The sequence below is a fragment of the Danio aesculapii genome, chromosome 21 (genome assembly GCF_903798145.1).
Source record: "Danio aesculapii chromosome 21, fDanAes4.1, whole genome shotgun sequence".
Classification (NCBI taxonomy): domain Eukaryota; kingdom Metazoa; phylum Chordata; class Actinopteri; order Cypriniformes; family Danionidae; genus Danio; species Danio aesculapii.
The window spans coordinates 43724307-43745034 of NC_079455.1; the positions used below are offsets into that span (position 1 = coordinate 43724307).

At 38.3% G+C, this 20728-nt stretch overlaps 2 protein-coding genes across 2 annotated transcripts; both read left to right on the forward strand.

The window, feature by feature from the left end:
- Window positions 1-2703: 2703 nt before the first annotated feature.
- Window positions 2704-19445, forward strand: zgc:66483 (uncharacterized protein LOC327554 homolog). The gene is made up of 3 exons (XM_056446019.1): window positions 2704-2799; window positions 14669-14764; window positions 17283-19445. Exons 2-3 carry the CDS (start codon window positions 14719-14721, stop codon window positions 17924-17926), a joined length of 690 nt encoding a protein of 229 aa, XP_056301994.1. The 5' UTR covers window positions 2704-2799; window positions 14669-14718; the 3' UTR covers window positions 17927-19445.
- On the forward strand, window positions 2721-8474 carry zgc:113348 (uncharacterized protein LOC503599 homolog). The gene is made up of 3 exons (XM_056446012.1): window positions 2721-2799; window positions 6746-6863; window positions 7007-8474. The coding sequence occupies exons 2-3, from the start codon at window positions 6782-6784 to the stop codon at window positions 7900-7902; spliced, it is 978 nt and encodes a 325-aa protein (XP_056301987.1). The 5' UTR covers window positions 2721-2799; window positions 6746-6781; the 3' UTR covers window positions 7903-8474.
- Window positions 19446-20728: the final 1283 nt, after the last annotated feature.

Genomic DNA, 20728 nt, shown 5'->3' on the forward strand with positions numbered 1-20728 from the left:
CCGCAGCTCTGCACAGTTTAGTTCCAACCTTGCTTTAACACACTTACCTATAGGTTCAAACAAGCCTGAAGGACTCAATTAGTTTGATCAGGTGTGTTTAATTAGGGTTGGAGCAAAACTGTGCCGAGCTGCGACCCTCCAGGAATTGACTTTGATATCTATGCCTTACTAGATATACTAGAAACGTCCTGGCAGGTGTGTTGAGGCAAGTCGGAGCTAAATTCCGAAGGACACCGACCCTCCAGAACCGGTTTTGGACACCCCTGTGTTATGTTGTTTGTTTTATTAATTGTACGAACTTGTTTGCCTCATTCAAACATCACATGAAGTTTCGTTTAATGCAGGGGTGTCCGAGCTTCACTCGGTTGTCATCCTTGACGAATCACCAGAGAGTTCATACTAGAGTAAAGAAAAAGTGATGAGGTCTTGTTTAATGCAGGGGTGTCCAAACTCAGTGCTGGAGGGCCGGTGTCCTGGAGAGTTTAGCTCCAACCTTAATCACACCTGAACCAGCTAATCTACATAGGTGTGAAAGTCAATTCCTGGAGAGCCGCAGCTCTGCACAGTTTTGCTCCAACCCTATTCTAACACAGCAGATGCAACTAATGAAGGTGTTCAAGATTCATTTAAACACCTCGATTAGTTTGATCAGCCGTGTTTGATTAGGGTTGGAGCAAAACTGCAGAGCTGTGGCCCTCCAGGATTTGACTCTGACACTTATGTCTTACTAGATATATTAGAAACATCCTGGCAGGTGCATTGAGGCAAGTTGGAGCTAAATTCAGGAGGACACCTGCCCTCCAAGACGGAGTTTGGACACCCCTGTGTTTTGTTGTTTAATGGATTGATTGTACGTTTCAAGAATATGACTGAACTTGTTTGTCTCATTCTACACTTCAACTGCGCTGCCATCTAGTGGTTAAAATGTTTAAGATCGCGCGTTCCCCTTTCATTGGACATATATATGTTACTTTTGAGAAAATGTTTGCATTAAGGAGAATTGATTATTGGCTGAATGGTATTTGAGAGGTCAGTCAATGGTCAGAATACTAGTGTGTGTCTGAGGAAAGCTGATTTATGCAGATTAATAATGTTGAGTTCAGTTTAACACACTGTTCATATCTGTTTGTGAATCAGTGGCAGCGTCATAAATCTCCATCTGCATCTTAAAGGTTTGTTAATCTGTTTACAGGAGATGCATTGAGAATATATCTGTAAACCCTGTATATCTGAGTTGTTTATTTATCAGGGGTCACCACACTGGAATGAACCGCCAACTATTCCAGCATATGTTTCACACAGAAGATGCCCTTCCGGCTGCAACCCAGTACTGGGAAACACCCATACACACTCATTCACACACATACGCTACGGCCAATTTAGCTTACCCAATTCCCCTGTAGCGCATGTGTTTGGACTGTGGGGGAAACCGAAGCACCAGAAGGAAACCCACGCCAACACGGGGAGAACATGCAAACTCCACACAGAAACGCCAACTGGCCCAGACGAGGCTTGAACCAGCGACCATCTTGCGGTGAGGCGACAGTGCTAGCCCTGAAGAAATAATAATACTATAAAACATTCATTCATTCATTTTCCTTCGGTTTAGTTCCTTATTTATCTGGGGTCACCACTGCGGAATGAACTGCCAACTATTCCAGCATCTGTTTTAAACAGTGGATGCCCTTCCATCTGCAACCCACTACTGGGAAACATCCATACACTCATTCACACACATACACTATGAACAATTTAGCTAATCAATTCCCAGATAGCGCATGTGTTTGGACTGTGGTGGAATCCGGAGCACCCGGAGGAAACCCACGGCAGCACGGGGAGAACATGCACAGAAACTCCACACAGAAATGCCAACTGACCCAGCCGGGACTCGAATCAGCGACCTAGAATAGGTGGCAAAACAATGGGAGGAATAAAGAAATGGCAGGTGGTTGTTTAATATACAAAGAAATGTGGAGAAAGGAGGAATAACAAGTAGAAATATGAAGGAAGAAAGCATAATTTCAAGACTTAGATTTGGACTCAACAGTACATTGTACAAAATGAAACAACATCAGGCTGGAAAATGTGATTATTATTGGCAGGAATAAACAGTGAAGCAATGAAGTGCCCGAAATACAGTAGGGAAAGTTCATTCATTTATTTTCCTTTCAGCTTAGTCCCTTTATTAATCTAGTGGCGCCACAGTGGAATGGACTGCCAAATTATCCAGCACATGTTTTACGCAGCTGCAACCCATCTCTGGGAAACATCCATTCACACTCATACACTACGGACAATTTAGCCTACTCAATTCACATGTACCGCATGTCTTTGGACTGTGGGGGAAACCGGAGCACCCGGAGGAAACCCACACGAACACAGAAAGAACATGTAATCTCCACACAGAGACGCCAACTGACCCAGCCGAGGCTTAAACCAGCCTTCTTGCTGTGAGGCGACGGCGCTACCTACTGAAATTACTACTTTAAATTTGAGAAGAGTTAAAAGGAATTTTAGTTTGGTTAAAGTGTTACAAAACAAGTCAAATGAGGACTGTATTGAATATTGAATGCTATATCTGAAATGACTAAATTAGATGTCTAAATTATGTAGGGAGGATTTTTGAAGATCGCTTGTATGTTCAAGCGCAGCTCACACTCTTTACCAGCAGGTGGCGGTAACGCACCTAGAAGTTGAATACAATCCAATAGAGCTCAAGAAGAACGATTTCAGTGATGCGAAGAACAGATGTGCTGAAGCAGATCAGCGGACTTGCATTGTTTGTTCTTTAGGCAGACGGTTAGTATTTCTTTTCTGAAATTGTTTTATATGTTGTTTTTTTGACTGGTTTTTCTTTTCGTTTCCCTTCACGCTCACTTATATATGAAACGTTAACGGGTGTGCCGGTGCCGTAAACAATAGCGGGGCAGACTGGGCCGACAGCATAGACGCAGCGTTATTTTAGGATATCTCAGTCATGATAAAACAGTTTTCATAATCTTGATTGTTGTTTGCTCACAATAAGCGTTTATTAGCCGTATCTGGAGACAGCATCTCATCTGGTGCAACTCGTCCTGATATTCGGAGTCAAATTAATTTTAGCATTGACCGTAAATCATAAATCATTTTAAAGCATGTTTTAGCAGGCTATAGACCTAATTTTATTAAACTACTAATAAGAAACTATTCATTTGGACAATGCACGTATACGACCACATTAACCGGCATACCTGTCAACATTGGAATGTGAAAATAAGGGATATGCCCACTATAATAAGGGATCCCCCCCTTTAAAAAGTCCCTAGATTACTAAATATGATCATTTGGAGCTGTTTCATTGTAAATAAAAAGTTAAATGGTCTGTAATATGTTTTATTATCACTATTTACAAAAGAAAAATTAAATAGTACACATTAGCAAACAGTTCAGCTTATTAAAATGAATAGCTATTATAATGAAAAAGAATCAAGCTATAAAATCTCATTAGCCGTTTATTCACTGTATAACTTACACATTCTGATTAAAGAGCGACGAATGAATCTCTTATTTATTTAGATTTTTTCTTTTTATTACATTAAATAAAAGGTGTCACTTTAAAAATGCGATGATCCAAAGTTATAATAAAAGCTTTCGATTGCTTTCCTAACTGTTTATGCTCATTTAGGATGAAATTAGTTGTGTTTGAAAAAAAAAAACCACCAAGATCGACATCTTTAGATGTTATTATTATTATTAATTATGTGTATATGTCCGTTCAAACACGCACCCAAATCCAGGACTTTCAAGCGTCTATTGATCACTATGGAGCGCGTCAGCTGACAGTCACGCACTGCTATATGACTGTTTTGAGGATTGCATATGAAGGGGAGACGGCACCTGAAATGAATAGGAAAGGAAATCCCACCATTTTCATATTTATTTCAAAGTATTTTCATGCCTAAATAAAGCGAAAGCACAGAACAGACTCTCATTTAAGAGCAAGGGGCGGCCCCTGGTGGTTCGGCGATATGTGTTGCGTATAGGGAGACTCGGCTCTTTAAAGTTTATATGCCACCCTTCAGAGAAAGACTGAAAATACAGGAAAATGCTTTCACAGGATGATACCGGGATAGAACTGTAAAATACGGGAGAATCCCAGGAAAAACAGGAGGCTTGACAGGTATGACCGGGAGGCAGGTCACTCGTGCTATTAGGATCGTGAACAATAACATTGACCTATTCTTACATTTAGAGTTATTTAATGTAGCTACTTTCTGTTATTTCACATGTCACTCTGCAATATCTAGAGCAGAGATGCCTAAAGTAGGGCCCGTGGGTCAAAGTTGGCCTTGTAACCTTCGATTCGGCCCACCATCCCATCTGAGAGGAGAGTGAGAAGGATGGAGAGGGTTGGGGAGGTTGCCTTTAGAGAGGCAATTTCTAGATCGTCATTTCTAATTTGACGCAACTTTTAGCAGCAAAAAAGCAGACTGGAATGAAATGTTTCAATACATGTTGTAAATTAATCTGCGTTTTAATACTGTCACACATAGAGGACTATACAGAATCAAATCTAGGCAAAAACAAGTGTAATTCTGTTATAAACTAGATTGTTTTTACTGTATTACATTATAAAATGTTAAATAACTTTATTAGTTAATAGTGAGCAGTGGTTTTTGGTATTTTTTAAACATTATTAAGTAAATGACTATTAAGTAAATTATCCATGACAACTATATTTACCTCCGACTCACTTGCTAGCCTCAATCAAGTTTGGTTTTTCAAAATCTATCAGCCCAACAAACACCTCTCGTTGTAGCGATGTCTGCACAACGTTGTATTTTTTCAAGATAACGTCGCTTACATTCTAGCTACATTGTCACAACGTAGAAATGTAAGACGTGAGAAGGCTGTATCAACGTTGTCGTGTGACTTTCAGCAACCGCGAGACGGCGTTCTTACCACTTGTGTTAATATTTTTTCTGGCAGTTTATCAATACTGCCTAGGATACAGGATAAGCAGTAATTCTCTTCCAGTATTGCTTAATATTAAATATTATTCATTTATTTTGGGGCATTTTCATTTAAAAATGCCCCACAAATGATTTTAATCAAACTTTTTATTATATATTTCACAACATTTAATACATATCTTATTTAGCAAGAAGAAATAAAAGAATACTCACGTCTCCTTGGTCGTTGATGAATGAGACGACGGTCTGTTGATATTTAAACTGATTCAGCTGTGACGAGTAAATGTTGTACAGTGGTCGTCCACGCCACCTAAGCACAACCTAAAGCATGCGGCCCTCATGATGTTTAAATGGCAACATTATGACATCGTTGTGACAACCTTTACCAACAACGTAGAATCCTCAACCTTTTTGGAAGGTTGGTACAACGTTGAGGCAACGTTGTGTGTTTGTTGGGAGGCTACAGTGAGTAGGTAGGCTTTAACGTATTCAGCCTTTTAGTATAGGCCTACAGCAAAGTAGAAAAAGTTTGGCCTCATAAAATAATCCCCCAAACAGCTGTCAAAATTCACCAGAAATAATACATTTTATTGTCACTAATTGAGATATATATATATATATATATATATATATATATATATATATATATATATATATATATATATATATATATATATATATATATATATATATTCATCACAATGGAAAATATTTTTTAGAAATATTAAATAATTTTAGAATGAATTATTCTAAAATAAAATTATTTAGAATTATTATTTAGAATTATTTAGAATAAAATTATTTTAGAATTTTAAATCTAAAATAATTTTAGAATATTTATTGGTGATGCATGCAGTAATTACAGAATAACCAAATAACTGCAAAGATTGACAATCACTGATTTAGTGATCCTGAAACGTTCCTATCTGGATCAGATTGATCCAATTCTGGATTACGTGATCACGGATCGCAAAAAAAGGATTACTAAATCCGGATCAATTTTATCCGGATTAAACCTTTTGAAAAACCCTGTTGACATTACCTGTTTCAAATCGCATCATTAATTCACTACTTTACCTGATTACGAGCCCTAAACTGCTCCCGTCACAGCTTTTTTGGAACGTGTTGCAGGTCTGAGCGACAGGAAAGGATGTATACTTACAAATGAAATGAAGTTAACAAGACAAAACATGAAATAATTTGTGTTCAAATTGCCTGAAATGAAATACAAGTCAAAGTAAATATAGAAATCACTACTTTCTTTTTTTATTTGCGTTTTCCATACTGTCCCAACATTTTCTGATTTGGCATTGTAACTCTGATACTTTAACTGATAGCTTTCCTTATGTCTGACGCCAAATTAATTAACTCATCTACATAGTGGGCCATTTATATGAATACACCGTAATAAAATGGGAATAATTGGTGATATTAACGTTCTCTTTGTGGCACAGTAGTATATGTGAGGGGGCAAACTTTTCAAGATGGGTGGTGACCATGGTGGCCATTTTGAAGTCGCCATCTTGGATCCAACTTTTTTTTTTTTCATTAGGAAGAGGGTCATGTGACACATCAAACTTATTGGGAATTTCACAAGAAAAACAATGGTGTGCTTGGTTTTAACGTAACTTTATTCTTTCATGAGCCCCCTCGCATATACTAATGTGCCACAAACAGTACATTAACATCACCAACCATTCCCGTTTTATTAAGGTGCATCCATATAAATGGCCCACCCATATTTTAACATGATGAGAGTTTAAATGCTGAGGAATATTCCCATGTTCCTACAGCAGACAGGAGGAATTACGGCAACTGACATAGTAAAGATGGAGATTGAGGAAGAACCCTGCACAATACAAGAGGACGAACCCTTCATAATAAAAGAGGAAGAGACAGAGGAACTAATAGGTTGGTGTTTTCAATCGTTCTCTTTAATGACCGACATGGAACGTTAGCATAAATTTAGATTAAACAAATCATGTATCCTCCGTTGATATGAATTAATTAATTAGAGATTGTATAAAGACAAAGTAAACCTAATCTTTTCACAGATGAGGATGGATATACATTCAGTTCACACACTGAGCCAACGTTCAGACAGAAAATGTCAGGATGTTTCTGCTGCCCCGAGTGTGGAAAGTGTTATAAATATAAAGACAGTCTTAGCAGACACATGAAAGTTCACACTGGAGAAGGCCTGTTCACGTGTATTTCATGTGGGAAGAGTTACACCGAGAAAGGAGCGCTGGAATCGCACATGAGATTTCACACTGGGGAAAAACCGTTCGCCTGCACTCTGTGCGGACAGAGTTACACGCGTAAAACAGACCTCAAGAGGCACATGAGGATTCACAGTGGGGAAAGACCCTATAAATGCCCTCAGTGTGAACAGAGCTTCACGTCTAAAAACGTTCTCAAGGATCATCTGAGCCGTCACATTGGAGTGAAGGCGTTCAGCTGCGATCAGTGCGAGAAGACATTCGTCACGGCGTCAAACTTAAGAAAACACCTTAAAGTTCACACCGGGGAAAAGCCTCATCTGTGTACTTTGTGCAAAAAGAGTTTTTCACGGCCGGAACACTTACAAGTTCACTTGTATATCCACACCGGAGTGAAACCGCATGTGTGTTCAGACTGCGGGAAGTGCTTTAAAACGCCCAGCAACTTAAAATCCCACCAGAAGACGCACAGCGGAGAGAAACCGTTCAAGTGTTCGCACTGTGAGAAGAGTTTCACTTTCCCAGGAAACCTGAAATATCATGAGAGAGTTCACACTGGGGAAAAGCCCTATAAGTGCTCCACTTGTGGAAAGAGTTTCGGGTTTTTGGCCAACGTACGAGCTCATGAGAAAAAACAGCTGTGCAAAAAAGCCGAGAGTTCAACTCCAAGTGAGCAAAGCACTTCAAAGGAAGGCGAAAGTTCTGAAAAGTCTGAAAAATCTCCCTGAAGAGAGACGAGGTCTTTATCATGAAGCTGTCTCTGAATAAATATGGATGTAGTCTTTGTATTTAGTTCAGTTTAACACACTGATCGTTTACATCAGGATGTTGTAAATCATATTAAAATAATTAAACTGCGTTTAGAAAATGTTCAAAATTACTTGTTTAGGACGTCTTGAAACAATACTCTGAGGGAAAAAAAGATGAATAAAACAATAATAATAATCTTTTTGTTTGTGTTTGTGAAACTCTCTAAGCAATTTACATTTATTCCTTGCCGATTCTGTAGTTTTCTTAAATGCCTAGTTCATTTTAATAGTTTGTTTTTATATACACTCATCGGCCACTTTATTAGGTATACCTGTCTAACTGCTTGTTAACGCAAATTTCTAATCAGCCAATCACATGGCAGGAGCTCAATGCATTTAGGCATGTAGACATGGTCAAGACGATCTGCTGCAGTTCAAAGCGAGCATCAGAATGGGGAAGAAAGGGGACTTAAGTGACGTGGCATGGTTTTTGATGCCAGACGGGCTGCTCTGAGTATTTCAGAAACTGCTGATCTACTGGGATTTTCACGCACAACCATCTCTAGGGATTACAGAGAATGGTTCGAAAATATCGAAAAGTGGCAGTTAATGGTGTGGGGGGTATTTTCTAGGCACACTTTGGGTCCATTAGTACCAATTGAGCATTGTGTCAACGCCACAGCCTACCTGAGTATTGTTGCTGACCATGTCCATCCCTTTATGACCACAGTGTCTCCATCTTCTGATGGCTACTTCCAGCAGGAAAACGCACCATGTCATAAAGCGTGAATCATCTTAGACTGGTTTCTTGAACATGACAATGAGTTCACTGTACTCAAATGGCCTCCACAGTCACCAGAGCTCAATCCAATAGAGCACCTTTGGGATGTAGTGGAACGGTAGATTCACATCATGATTGTGCAGCTGACAAATCTGCAGCAACTCAGTGAAGCTATCATGTTAATATGGAGCAAAATCTCTGAGGAATATTTCCAGTACCTTGTTGAATCTACGCCATGAAGGATTAAAGCAGTTCAAGGGGGTCCAACCCGGTACTAGTAAGGTGTACCTATTAAAGTGGCCGATAAGTGTATATTGTATCTGATGACTTTAACAAGATTTATTGTCATCCTAATGTACTGGTGTACACAGAAGAAATTATTTAGCGTTGGCTCTGCAGTTTCTGTAAAGAATAACACTAAACAATTTATAAGTTAATAAATAATATAGCATACCAATAATCATATACACAGCAGCTGGCTGAAGGTCCTTATTGTCAAGTGAATCTATAGTGCAAATCATAACAGTGCCATACACACTCCCTGACAGAAGTCTTGTTGTGGATCCCAGTTGTAAGAGCATCAAATAATAACTTGACTTCTAGTTGATCATTTGAAAGTGTCAGAAGGTGGATTTCTCTGCTGAATCATCTGTTGATCTGCATCCCAATCATCATCAAATACTGCAGAAACCTACTGGAACCCACATGGAGCCAAGATTCTCAGAGAATCAGTCAAGTTTGGTGAAGGAAACATCATGGTTTGGGGTTTACATTCAGTATGGGGGGCGTGCGAGAGATCTGCAGAGTGGATGATCAACATCAACAGCCTGAGGTATCAAGACATTTGTGCTGCTCATTACATTACAAACCACAGGAGAGGGCAAATTCTCCAGCAGGATAGCGCTCCTTCTCATACTTCAGCCTCCACATCAAAGCTCCTGAAAGTAAAGAAGGTCAAGGTGCTCCAGGATTGGCCAGCCCAGTCACCAGACATGAACATTATTGAGCATGTCTCGGGTAAGATGGAGGAGGCATTGAAGATGAATCCAAAGAATCTTGATGAACTCTGGGAGTCCTGCAAGAACGCTTTCTTCACCATTCCAGATGACTTTATTAATCAGTGATTTGAGTCATTGCAGAGATGTATGGATGCAGTCCTCCAAGCTCATGATGGAGTCAGACACAATATTCATTCTGTTTCCACTGCAGCATGACCATATATTCTATACTGGACATTATTGCTGTTCAGTGACGAGACTTTTGTCAGGTAGTCTTTTTAAAATTTATTTTAAACCTGATCTGTTTTTATTTACTTTTAATCTTTGTTAGTTATACTTCCTATGACTGATGTACTTTAGATTCCTTTTATTCTTGTTTAACTAAAGCACATTGAATTATCGTGGTTTGTTTTAAATAGCATGTTTTCTGTATATCACACTACTTGTGTCTTTCTTTTCCTTTTTCATTCCTTTTAAACTTGTTTTAGCACATTAAAACAGATTAGAAAGTTGTTAAAACAGCTTTAAAAGGAGTGAAAATGACACCAATAGTACCATATAAAGAAAAACATAATTATTATTTTTATTTCTTATCTTGTTGTATTTTATAGTTCATTTATACTTGTTTATGTAAAGCACTTTGAGTTACAATTACATATGAAATGTGCTATATGAATAAACATGCCTTGCCTTGCTCTATTTCTCCAAGTGAAGCAGTGGTATCTTAATCAATTTGCATTAATAACGCGCTGCCTTAATGTATTCTGATTGGTCATTTAACATTTCCATATAATAATTTCCCAGATAGTTATTGCTAAAACTAATAACATAGGCTCATTTGCGTACTTTGAATCATCTTAGCTGTCAGTAATTCCATTCACACCCATATTTATATGCTTGTTAATGCTGTTTTTGAGTGTTTGGCGCCTCTAGTGTCTGAATAATACGTAGGTTAGTGTATGCTCCATTCAGCCATTTTCATTTCTGTCAGCTATGCCTTTAATTAAAGAATTAATAAACTCTTATACCTGAGAACTATGTTTTGTGTCTTTTTTGTGTGTTTTGTGGAAAGTAACCATGTAATAAGTTGGATAAAGTACATCCAGGTGGTTTTCACAGAATAAAGCCCTTCAGTCTTATTCACTAATGCATATATAGTCTTTATACAGGATTTATTGTGTGATAAGAGTGGGAAAGCTGTTTTTTTTTCCAGTTAATTAATTCATATCTCTAAATTAATATCTCTGAGACCTTTATATCAGGTTCGTGGGTTTAACTGTTATTTCCCCGTACACTTGAATCTCTAGTTTTTATTTTTGTGGTTACTTTTACTTTTTTAATACAATTGAGTACAATTTAATATGGTATATAAAAAATTAGTAAAATATGTTTCTGGCCAGGCATTTTTATATTAATTAAGTACATATTTCACTCATTATTTGTACATTCACATGTGTAACATTCTTAAATACCTTTTACACCTCTGCCACAATATATATCATTATTATTATTATTGTCACACTTGTACGATAACAAAGAAATATGACAATTATTTCTCTTAAGTGTAAAGATAACATACAGGAAGTTTAGCTTTAACCCTAATTAAACACACCTGATCAGACCAATTTCATGGATTGTTTGAAACCTACAGGTAAAGCTACGGTCACACTGGGCTTTGAGTGTGCAAAATTCTGTCGAACGGTGCTGCGAAAAGGGGCGGGATTAAACAAGATGATTAGACATTAAACAAAGCAAGCGATTGCTCCATATTTTAAATTTCTGTCCAGAGAGGTCCTGTTTTGATCCTCGATTGGTCTCATGCAGTCAAGTGATGCGATTTCGTAGGTCAGAGTTCACCAAGCTTGAACTTTGCACTGCAGCGAACTGCGAAATTTAACGCATGACCCTGCATTAAAGCATAAAGCTGCGGTCACACTGGGCTTTTCCTCCCATAGACTTCCATTCATACGCACGCGAATGCATCAGACCGGAAACGCAGGGTCATGCATCAAGTTTCGCAAGTTTGCTGCGGTGCAAAGTTCAAGCTTGGTAAACTCTGACCTGCGAAATCGCATCGCTTGACTGCGTGAGACCAATCGAGGATCAAAACACGACCTCTCTGGACAGAAATTTAAAACACGGAGCAATCGCTGGCTTTTTTTTTATGTCTAATCATCTTGTTTAATCCTGCCCCTTTTCGCAGCGCTGCACGACAGAATTTCGCACACACAAAGTCCAGTGTGACCGCAGCTTAAGTGTGTTGATGCAAACTCCCTCCAGGAGTTTGACAACCCCTGGTTTACATGAATTAAAGCTATTACATAATAGAGATCAAAATAAACGTCGCATTACTATTATATACTGTGTGATAAAGTGGTGATGTAGACTAAATGTGATGTCTTTTGAAAAGGGTGAGGAGCTACTATATGTCCTGCCCTGTCTTTCTATTTCAATCGATATTACGGCAAACATTGACTAAAAAAATCAGAATCAGAATTAAATTTATTGGCCAGGGACTTATTTTATGGTTAACAGGAGCTCACATACATATCAATACAATATATTACATAAGTTGGAAAATAAAGTAAACAAATTTATAGATATATAAACATATTATATACTTGATTTATGTGCCGTATGTTCATTGTTGACTGTTTTAACTGTATAAATAAATATAATACAAAATATGTATTTAGAAATAGGTGGATTTTAGGTTACAGAAACTAATATAATAAACAATGGTGCTGTATTGTTTATGAACATAAAAAAAAATACAGGTAGCAAATGATGTGCTAGCTATTTACGTTGATTATTGCCCAGGGGAGAGAAAAAAAGGATTAGATGCCTAGAAATGCACATGCACACTTTCAATTGCATGAATTTTATTTACGCACAAAATATTTATGACAGCGATTTTATTCCGTACGAACACCTTTAAATACCACATGCACTCACCCCCCTAAACCTCACTGCCATTGGGGTCACTGCACCAGTGTTACCCCTGCCAGCCCTACAATCACCCAAGCTGGGATCGAACCGGTGACTTTCCGTGTGGGAGTCGGTTGCTCTAACAAGACGATGGCCTCTAGCGTCTGTTGCACCTTTAGAGGTCTGAGTAGTGAGGTTTACCTGCACAGCACTCACTAGCGGGCCTCCGTTACACTTGCCCCCCCTAAACCTCGCTCCCATCCGGGTCACGGCACCAATGCAACCCCGCCGGTCATACACCACCAACCCGCTCTGAGCTGGGATTGAACCAGAGATCTTCCACGTGGAAGCATGGTCTTTAGCCTCCTTGTTAGAGCAACCGTCTCCCATGTGGAAGATCGCTGGTTCGATCCCAGCTCAGAGCGGGTTGGGTGGTGTAGGACCAATGGGTTTACATAAATATATATATATGTATGATTATTTATGTTCTTATTGTCTATTTACGTCTGCTTTGTTTGTAGTTTTTGTATTCTGTTTTTTGTGCAAACACAATAAAGGCCTTTCTGTTTCTGCACATGCGGGAGTGAGTAACTAACTGTGGATATAAGCAGGTGGTGAGTATTAGTAACCCAACTTTTCCCTAAGTTATTGTAAGTAATTTCGACTAATTGTGCTTTACATTTAACCTCACGCTTTATTTATATTATCAGTTAAAGTAATACAACGCTCGACATTCGTGTTACATCCTTATTATTGTTTGTTTTTAATGAATATAACAACAGACGCTGCAATACCGTTAGTGGTTTGCAGTTCTGATTGTGTTTCTAAATTGCAATCGCTTTGCAGACTATTTTATTATTGTTGTTGTTGGTGGTGATGTTGTTGTTTAATGTTACTAAAAATTGGTCATTTCAATTTTTACATTTATTTATTGGTTAATTTGTCAGGGACAGTATGCATTCCCAGCTAAAACCAGTCAACCAGCCTAGGCTGGTTTAAGCTGGATTTTTCAGCAGGGTTAGCTAACTAACATTGCTGCAAATGCACCAGAGGTGGAATGCTATTATTTTATTCGTTGTATATTGAAAGATGGTAAAATTGTCTCCTTTAAAACAATACAAGAATTATTGACCTTATTCTTCAATGCGGAAGTGCGCGCGTTTTTGCGATTGTTTTAGAACTTCCGATTCAGTTGCCTATGGGAGAAATGACTAGGAATAATAAACGGCAAAAAACGGTCAAACTACTTACTCTACAAACAAGTGTTTGCGTTAAAATACGGACAAAGTAGAATAATATCATAAGAAAATATCAGTTTGCAACACCAAGCAGCAAAACGATCTGTTTTAACGTTTAAAAATGAATGGAAGTGAATGAGACCGGAAGTTTCGAGCCAAAATGATTCAAATGGCTGCGCCCACTCGTACGCGGAGAATAAGGTGAATACAATGAACAAAGCAATTGTAAAAGAGGACTAAAACGGATTTAGACATCCTTATAACATATTTACAAACAAACTATAATACCAATATTTTGTAAAAGAAACCAGAGTTGCATTGTTGTTTATTCCTGTTGTGTTGAATTGTGAATTGAATTGGTTATTAAATAGAATTGTACGGTGCAAAAATGGGTTCAACAAGCGCATGTGGTTACAACACGACCTAAACAACGAACGAATGATTCGAATGATCATAAGAGTCGGTTCGTATTAGTGAATCAAAACAATCGACTAGGCGGTTACTGGAGACGTATTCTGTTGTTATAATTGATTACATTTCTACTGTCTTTATTAAAAATAAAAGATTTGTTTATGCTTTTCACACATTCACACGTTTAGTAAATGTCTGATTACAGCAATCAAACCCTCATTAATATACTTTCAGCTTCAGTTTAATCGACTGTGAGAGATGAATGCTAATAAATGTGTTGACGATCTGCTTAATGAGCTCAATTCACAGGTGAAGCCGCTCCTAGAGTCGTTCCTGAGGGTTTAAATGCTGAGGAATACATTCACATCTTCCTACAGCTGAGGAAGCAGCAAACAGGAGGAATTACTGCAGGAGAAACAACTGACATACTGTAGCAAAGATGGAGAAAAAACCCTGCAGAATAAAAGAGACAGAGAAACAAACAGGTATGTGTTTTCATTCTTCCTCGTTAACCCGTGTGTATTGTTCAAATTGACTCTCCTTTCATTATGTTGGGGGCTGTTTTTGCCCCATTGACTTCCGTTTTATAATCACATGTTTTGACTTCAGAATTATTTTGGGAGTATCATGACTAAAACCTTAATATGGGAAATGAAAAATAATATCTCTTTAACTTTTGTTGTATTTATTGTTTAAAATGAAAATCTAATTATATTTACTCCATTTGGTAAACAAAGCAAGTCTCTCATATAATATCTCTACTAAAAGACTGCTAAAATATGACTGTACAAGATGCATTGTACATAAATCAGATGAACATTTTCCTAGTAGTCAATAATATTACTGTAATTAATTTAAAAACCGAATAAATATATTTACTCAAGTAAATAAACAGAATTAATGATGGGCTGAAAATCTGCAGAATTCTGCGTGTGCAGATTCCATGTGGGCCTAGTTATAAGGTCTTAAAATGTATGGAAAGAGTCTTAAAGGTCTCAAAAGGTATTGAATTTCACTCTCTGATTTTTGTATATACTCTGTAAAATTATTCTTGTAAGAGGCTAAATGCAGAGGTACTTTTTTTTTTTTTTTTTTGTATTATTATTATTATTATTATTATTATTGTTTTGGCTCTGATTTAGTTTCCTTTTGCTTAATTATTTATCGTTTTCGCCAGGGGTGAATGAGGTGGGGTATTGATAGAAAATGCAGCTGGTTGCCATTCTTGTCTATAGCAATGTATGCTAGCTCGTTCATCTTGATCACAGAAAAGACACCGTAAAAATAGCTAATTTTACCCCTTCCAAACAGGGAAAACCAAAAACAATCAAGAATGCATGACCACAGTGCATCTGGAAAGTATTGATAGCACTTCACTTTTTCTACATGTGTTTTTTTTTTTTTTTGTTACAGCCTTATTCCAAAATGTATTAAATTCATTTGTTTCCTCAACATTCTACACACAATCCCCCATAATGACAATGTGAAAAGTTTTTGAAACCGTTGCAAATTTATTAAAAATAAAAAAGCTGAAAAATCTAAATGTGATTTATCATGGAAGTCAATATGGCAAAACAGCCCCAACATAATGAAAGAGTAGTCAATTTGCCCAGAGTGTAAGTTTTAGAAAAAAAATTAAGGCATTTTCCCAAAATGTGTGTCGAAATAAGATTTGTCTGCAAAAATTATTTCATTTGCTGAAGCACAGAGAAAGTTGTGACTGAAATCACCCCTCAGAGTGGATCAAAATTATCCCCAACAGCCAGGGCCAGATTAAAAATACATTAGGCCCTGGGGCTATAGCAAATCCAAGGGGCCCCTTATTTTTTTTTTACCTCACAAAAGTATGTATATGTACTGTATATAAGCTGTTGTTGTTAATGTTATCTAATTTTCCACCATTTTATATATATATTTATTTATTTATTTATATTTTATTAAATTAGGCCTGCAAGTATACAAAACTAATGGCAAAAAGTAATAAAGTAATGGCATATTATGAACTTTAAAGTTCCAACAGGCTGCAAAAATCAGCAAAACAACATTTGCAATACTTCCTAAAAAATTATTTTTGCATCAGATATATTGTCTAATGAAATCCAGTGCCAATATTTCATTGCTCCATATTATTATTATTATTATTATTATTATTATTATTATTATTATTATTATTATTATTATTATTATTATTATTATTACTGTCGTTTTCATAAAAGGGGCAAAGTAAACCTTTAATAAAGTTTGCTTTTTAATTGGTTCAGACTACCTGTTAAGCATAACCGAGTGTATTTACTTGAGATGGACACTCCGCAATGATGAATATTTTGATAACTGCTTGCGTAGGCTATTTGATTTGTTCGCACACTGTCTCGGTTATATTATGTGATGGAAGGATTGTGCGGGCGCGCGCCAGTTTGAGTTTAGCTGTAGCCGCAGCGAGGCCGAGACAGTGCTTCAGTTATGAGTCCATTCATTATGATTCCGCCTATCCCAGACTCCGTTTCTACATGTATAAGTGTATCAATGATGAAGTTTGAATTTTATTTATTGTTCTACGATGAGCTTGGTTAGCCTACCTTTGAATGGACTGTTCTCGCGATAGTGCTGAAACAAGGGACTGTCCTGTCCCACCCTTATGGGTGACTAAAACATGGCTATTCAATATTCTGATTGGGCTACAGCCACTCGGAGTCCCAGTTTAGCACCGGCGTCATTGTTTTTGAACAGCAATCGAACCGAAAGAAATACTTCACATTACTGACGAGAGAACGCATAACGCACAAAGGCATTTCCTGCGTCATCACGCAAATGAATTCTTCAGCCAATCAAGGGCCCCCTTCCGTGGGCCCTGGGGTTTATCCCCACCTAGCCCTTACGTTAATCCGGCCCTGACAACAGCACAAGGGTTAATAACTGATGAGTGAACACATTTATCCTTCAGCTGTTTTTATATTTGATGGAAATGAAGACAAACATCATTTAATAAGCCTAATCTTTTCACAGATAAACATGGAAATGCAGTCAGATCACAGACTGAAACACAAAAACAAGCTGGAAAAACAGGATCTTTTCCCTGCTTTGAGTGCGGAAAGACTTACAAATATAAATCCGATCATACCAGACACATGAGATTTCACACTGGAGAAGGCCTGATGCATTGCACCGAATGCGGAAAGAGCTTCACGCACAAAGGAAAGCTGGACGTGCACATGAGAGTTCACACTGGGAAAAAGCCTTTCACATGCTCTGAATGTGGAAGGGGTTTCACATCTAAACCCGTTCTCCTAACCCACCAGCTCTCTCACAGCGGAGAGAAGTCGTTCCGCTGCGATCACTGCACTAAAACGTTCGTGTCCGCGTCAAGCTTGAGAGCGCACCTTTATGTTCATGCTAGCGTGAAGCCACTCTCTTGCTCTTTTTGCAGAAAGGCTTTTTTACATTTGCAAAAGTTGAAAGTGCACGAGCGTATGCATACCGGAGAGAAGCCTCACGTGTGTTCAGACTGCGGGAGGAGCTTCGCAACATCGAGCAACTTAAAAACACACCAGAGGATCCACACTGGAGAGAAGCCGTATAAGTGTTCGGACTGCGGGAAGAGTTTCCAAAAGTCAACATGTCTGAAAACTCACCAGAGGATTCACACTTGAGGAAAGCTGTATTAGTGCACTATTCTGATTATTCAGGTTTTGTTTTTTCAGTCTAGCTCTTGATGTGTTACTTTAAGCCTTAAACTCAATTCCTGGAGGGCCGCAGCTCTTCACGGTTTTGCTCCAACCCTTATCAAACACAGCAGATGCAAATAATCAAGATGTTCAAGACTATTAAGCAGGGGTGAGTTGGAAGTGGTTGGAGCTTTACTATGCAGAGCTGTGGAATTGGAATTTGAGTTTGAGACCATTGCTTTAGGTCAAGGGTGTCCAAACTCTGTCCTTGAAGGCCAGTGTCTGAGAGAGTTTAGCTTCAACCCTAATCAAACACACCTGAACCAGCTAATCAAGCTTACTACCCTGCTGAAAAATCCTGCTTAAACCAGCCTAGGCTGGTTTTAGCTGGCCGACCAGCCTGGTTTTAGAGGGGTTTTGGCCACTTTCAGGCTGGTTTCCACCATTTCCAGCCTGGTTTAAGCTGGACATAGCCGGTTTTAGCTGAATTTAGCTGGTCATTTTCCATCCTGACCAGCTAAGACCAGCCTGGAAATGACCAAAACCCCTCTAAAACCAGGCTGGTCAACCAGCTAAAACCAGCCAACCAGCCTAGGCTGGTTTAAGCTGGATTTTCAGCAGGGTAGACATACTAGAAACTTCCTTGCAGATGTGCTGAAGCAAGTTGGAGCTAAACTCCGCAGGACACCGTCCCTCAGAGTTTGGACAACCCTCCTTTAGGTCATGGGTCTCAAAGTCAATTCCTGGAGGGCCGCAGCTCTGCACAGTTTTGCTCCAACCCTTCTCAAACACAGCTGATGCAACTAATGAAGGTGTTCATAAGACTTTCAAACACCTCGATTATTTGGATTTGTGTTTGATCAGGGTTGGAGCAAAACTGCGCAGAGCTGCGGCTCTCCAGGAATTGACTTCGAGACTATTGCTTTGCTTGTTTTGGCAGAGTATAACCTTTGAGAGATGAATATAAATGCAGTGATTGGGTGCCTATGCTGGCCAAGAGAGACCCTAATGTGAGGCAATTGAAGAAAATGCATGCAATCCCAAATAACACAAGCAAATTCAGAAGAGATCTTCGCCGGTTTACCTGTTGCAAATCCTCACAATGCAAACACATTAAGAAAACGGGCTGTGTTTTCTCACAACACATGCAAATATCAGGGTAGACAATGGAAATGTTTCAAGAGGACCCAAAAACGTGACTGATTTAGGCTATGGTTATTTAGGCTAATCGTACACAAAAGACAAGGGAATGGTGTAATTAGAATATTAAAATAAAGTCAAATATCCAAGTTCACCTACAAGCAATAATCATGGCACAATTAGCAAATCCCAGCCAGGTTTGTGCCTTTTTTTGGGTCCCCTTGAAACATTTTTCCATTGCGTTCCCTGCTATTTGAGTGTTAGAAATTGTAGCACATTTTCTTAAATTGTTTGCATTGTGAGACTATACCGCATATTTTCTTAATGTGTTTTACATTACCCACTCAATGTGTTTTTTTTTTTTTTTTTTTTCTTCTCCTTTTTAATTTGCTGGTGTTTTCTTATATTGGAATGCATTAAGCTCTCTCGGCCACCGTAAGTAGCAGCCTGAAATGGCTTTATTAATAATGATGTTTTATATCTGCTTTCTGAAATGTTCTGTAATGCACTGACTGTTCATACTGCAACTCTGAGAAAATAAAGTGCAATGCATTACTTATACTTTTGTTTAATTTATTAAAAATATACCTATTTATGTTCAGGAGCGAAGGAAGGATGCGTGAGATTGACCAGTGGCAGCAGTAATGTGGTCATTGTGTACCGGTCCATTGTGGTAAAGGAGCTGAGCCGAAAGATTGCTGGTTAATCTACGTTCCTACACTATGGTCATGAGAAGGGCAAGACAGAATCTGTGGACATTTTTAGTTATTTCTGCAGAAAATTTTGTTGAAATCAGCTGATTTATTTTGGAGTATCGTCACTAAACTTAATATATGAAATAATAGCTTAACTTTAATGTTTACAATGCAAATCCATCTAGATCCACTTACTTGGTAAACAAAGCAAGTCTATCATACACTCTCAGAAATAAAGGTACGCGAGCTGTCGCTGGGGTGGTACCTTTTCAAAAGATGGAGGTCCATATTACCTCAACGGTACATATTAGTACAAAAGTGTTCCTCTTAATCTTTAGGTACTAAATTGATTATCATATATATATATATATATATATATATAAGTATATTTACTTATTTGATGTACCAATATTTACCCTTTAAGGACAAATGTGTACCTTTTTTGAAAAGGTACCAACCCAGTGACCGCTCGCGTACCTTTTATTTCAGCATATAATATATCTACTAAAAGACAAAAAATATTACGTTACAAACTGTATTGTAAATAAATCATATAAATATTTTCATAGAAGTCAATGTTACTGAAATTAATTTAAACTGAATTATTATAAATAAACACATTTGCACAAGTAAATAGACTCAAGGATGGGCTAAAAAGCTGCGGATTTGTGCACGCAGATTCCGTGTGGGGCTAGTTATGAGCGAAAGGACAAGATCGGCCGAAATGAGTTTCGTTCGCAGAGTGGCAGGGTGCCCCCTTATATAGGGTGAGGAGCTCTGAGTAGAGCTGCTGCTCCTCCACATTGAGAGAAGTCAGCTGAGGGGGGTCGGGCATCTGTTGTGGATGCCTACCTAGAAAGGTGTTCCAGGCATGTCCCACCGGGAGTAGGCCTCTGGGAAGACCCAGGACACGCTGGAGGGACTATGTCTCTCGGCTGGCCTGGGAACGCCT

Coding starts and splice junctions, on each gene's coding strand:
- zgc:113348 (XM_056446012.1), top strand. CDS start 6,782: ATGGAGATTGAGGAAGAACCCTGCACAATACAAGAGGACGAACCCTTC. Junction 6,864..7,006: donor AGAGACAGAGGAACTAATAG/GTTGGTGTTTTC, acceptor ATCTTTTCACAG/ATGAGGATGGATATACATTC.
- zgc:66483 (XM_056446019.1), top strand. CDS start 14,719: ATGGAGAAAAAACCCTGCAGAATAAAAGAGACAGAGAAACAAACAG. Junction 14,765..17,282: donor AGAGACAGAGAAACAAACAG/GTATGTGTTTTC, acceptor ATCTTTTCACAG/ATAAACATGGAAATGCAGTC.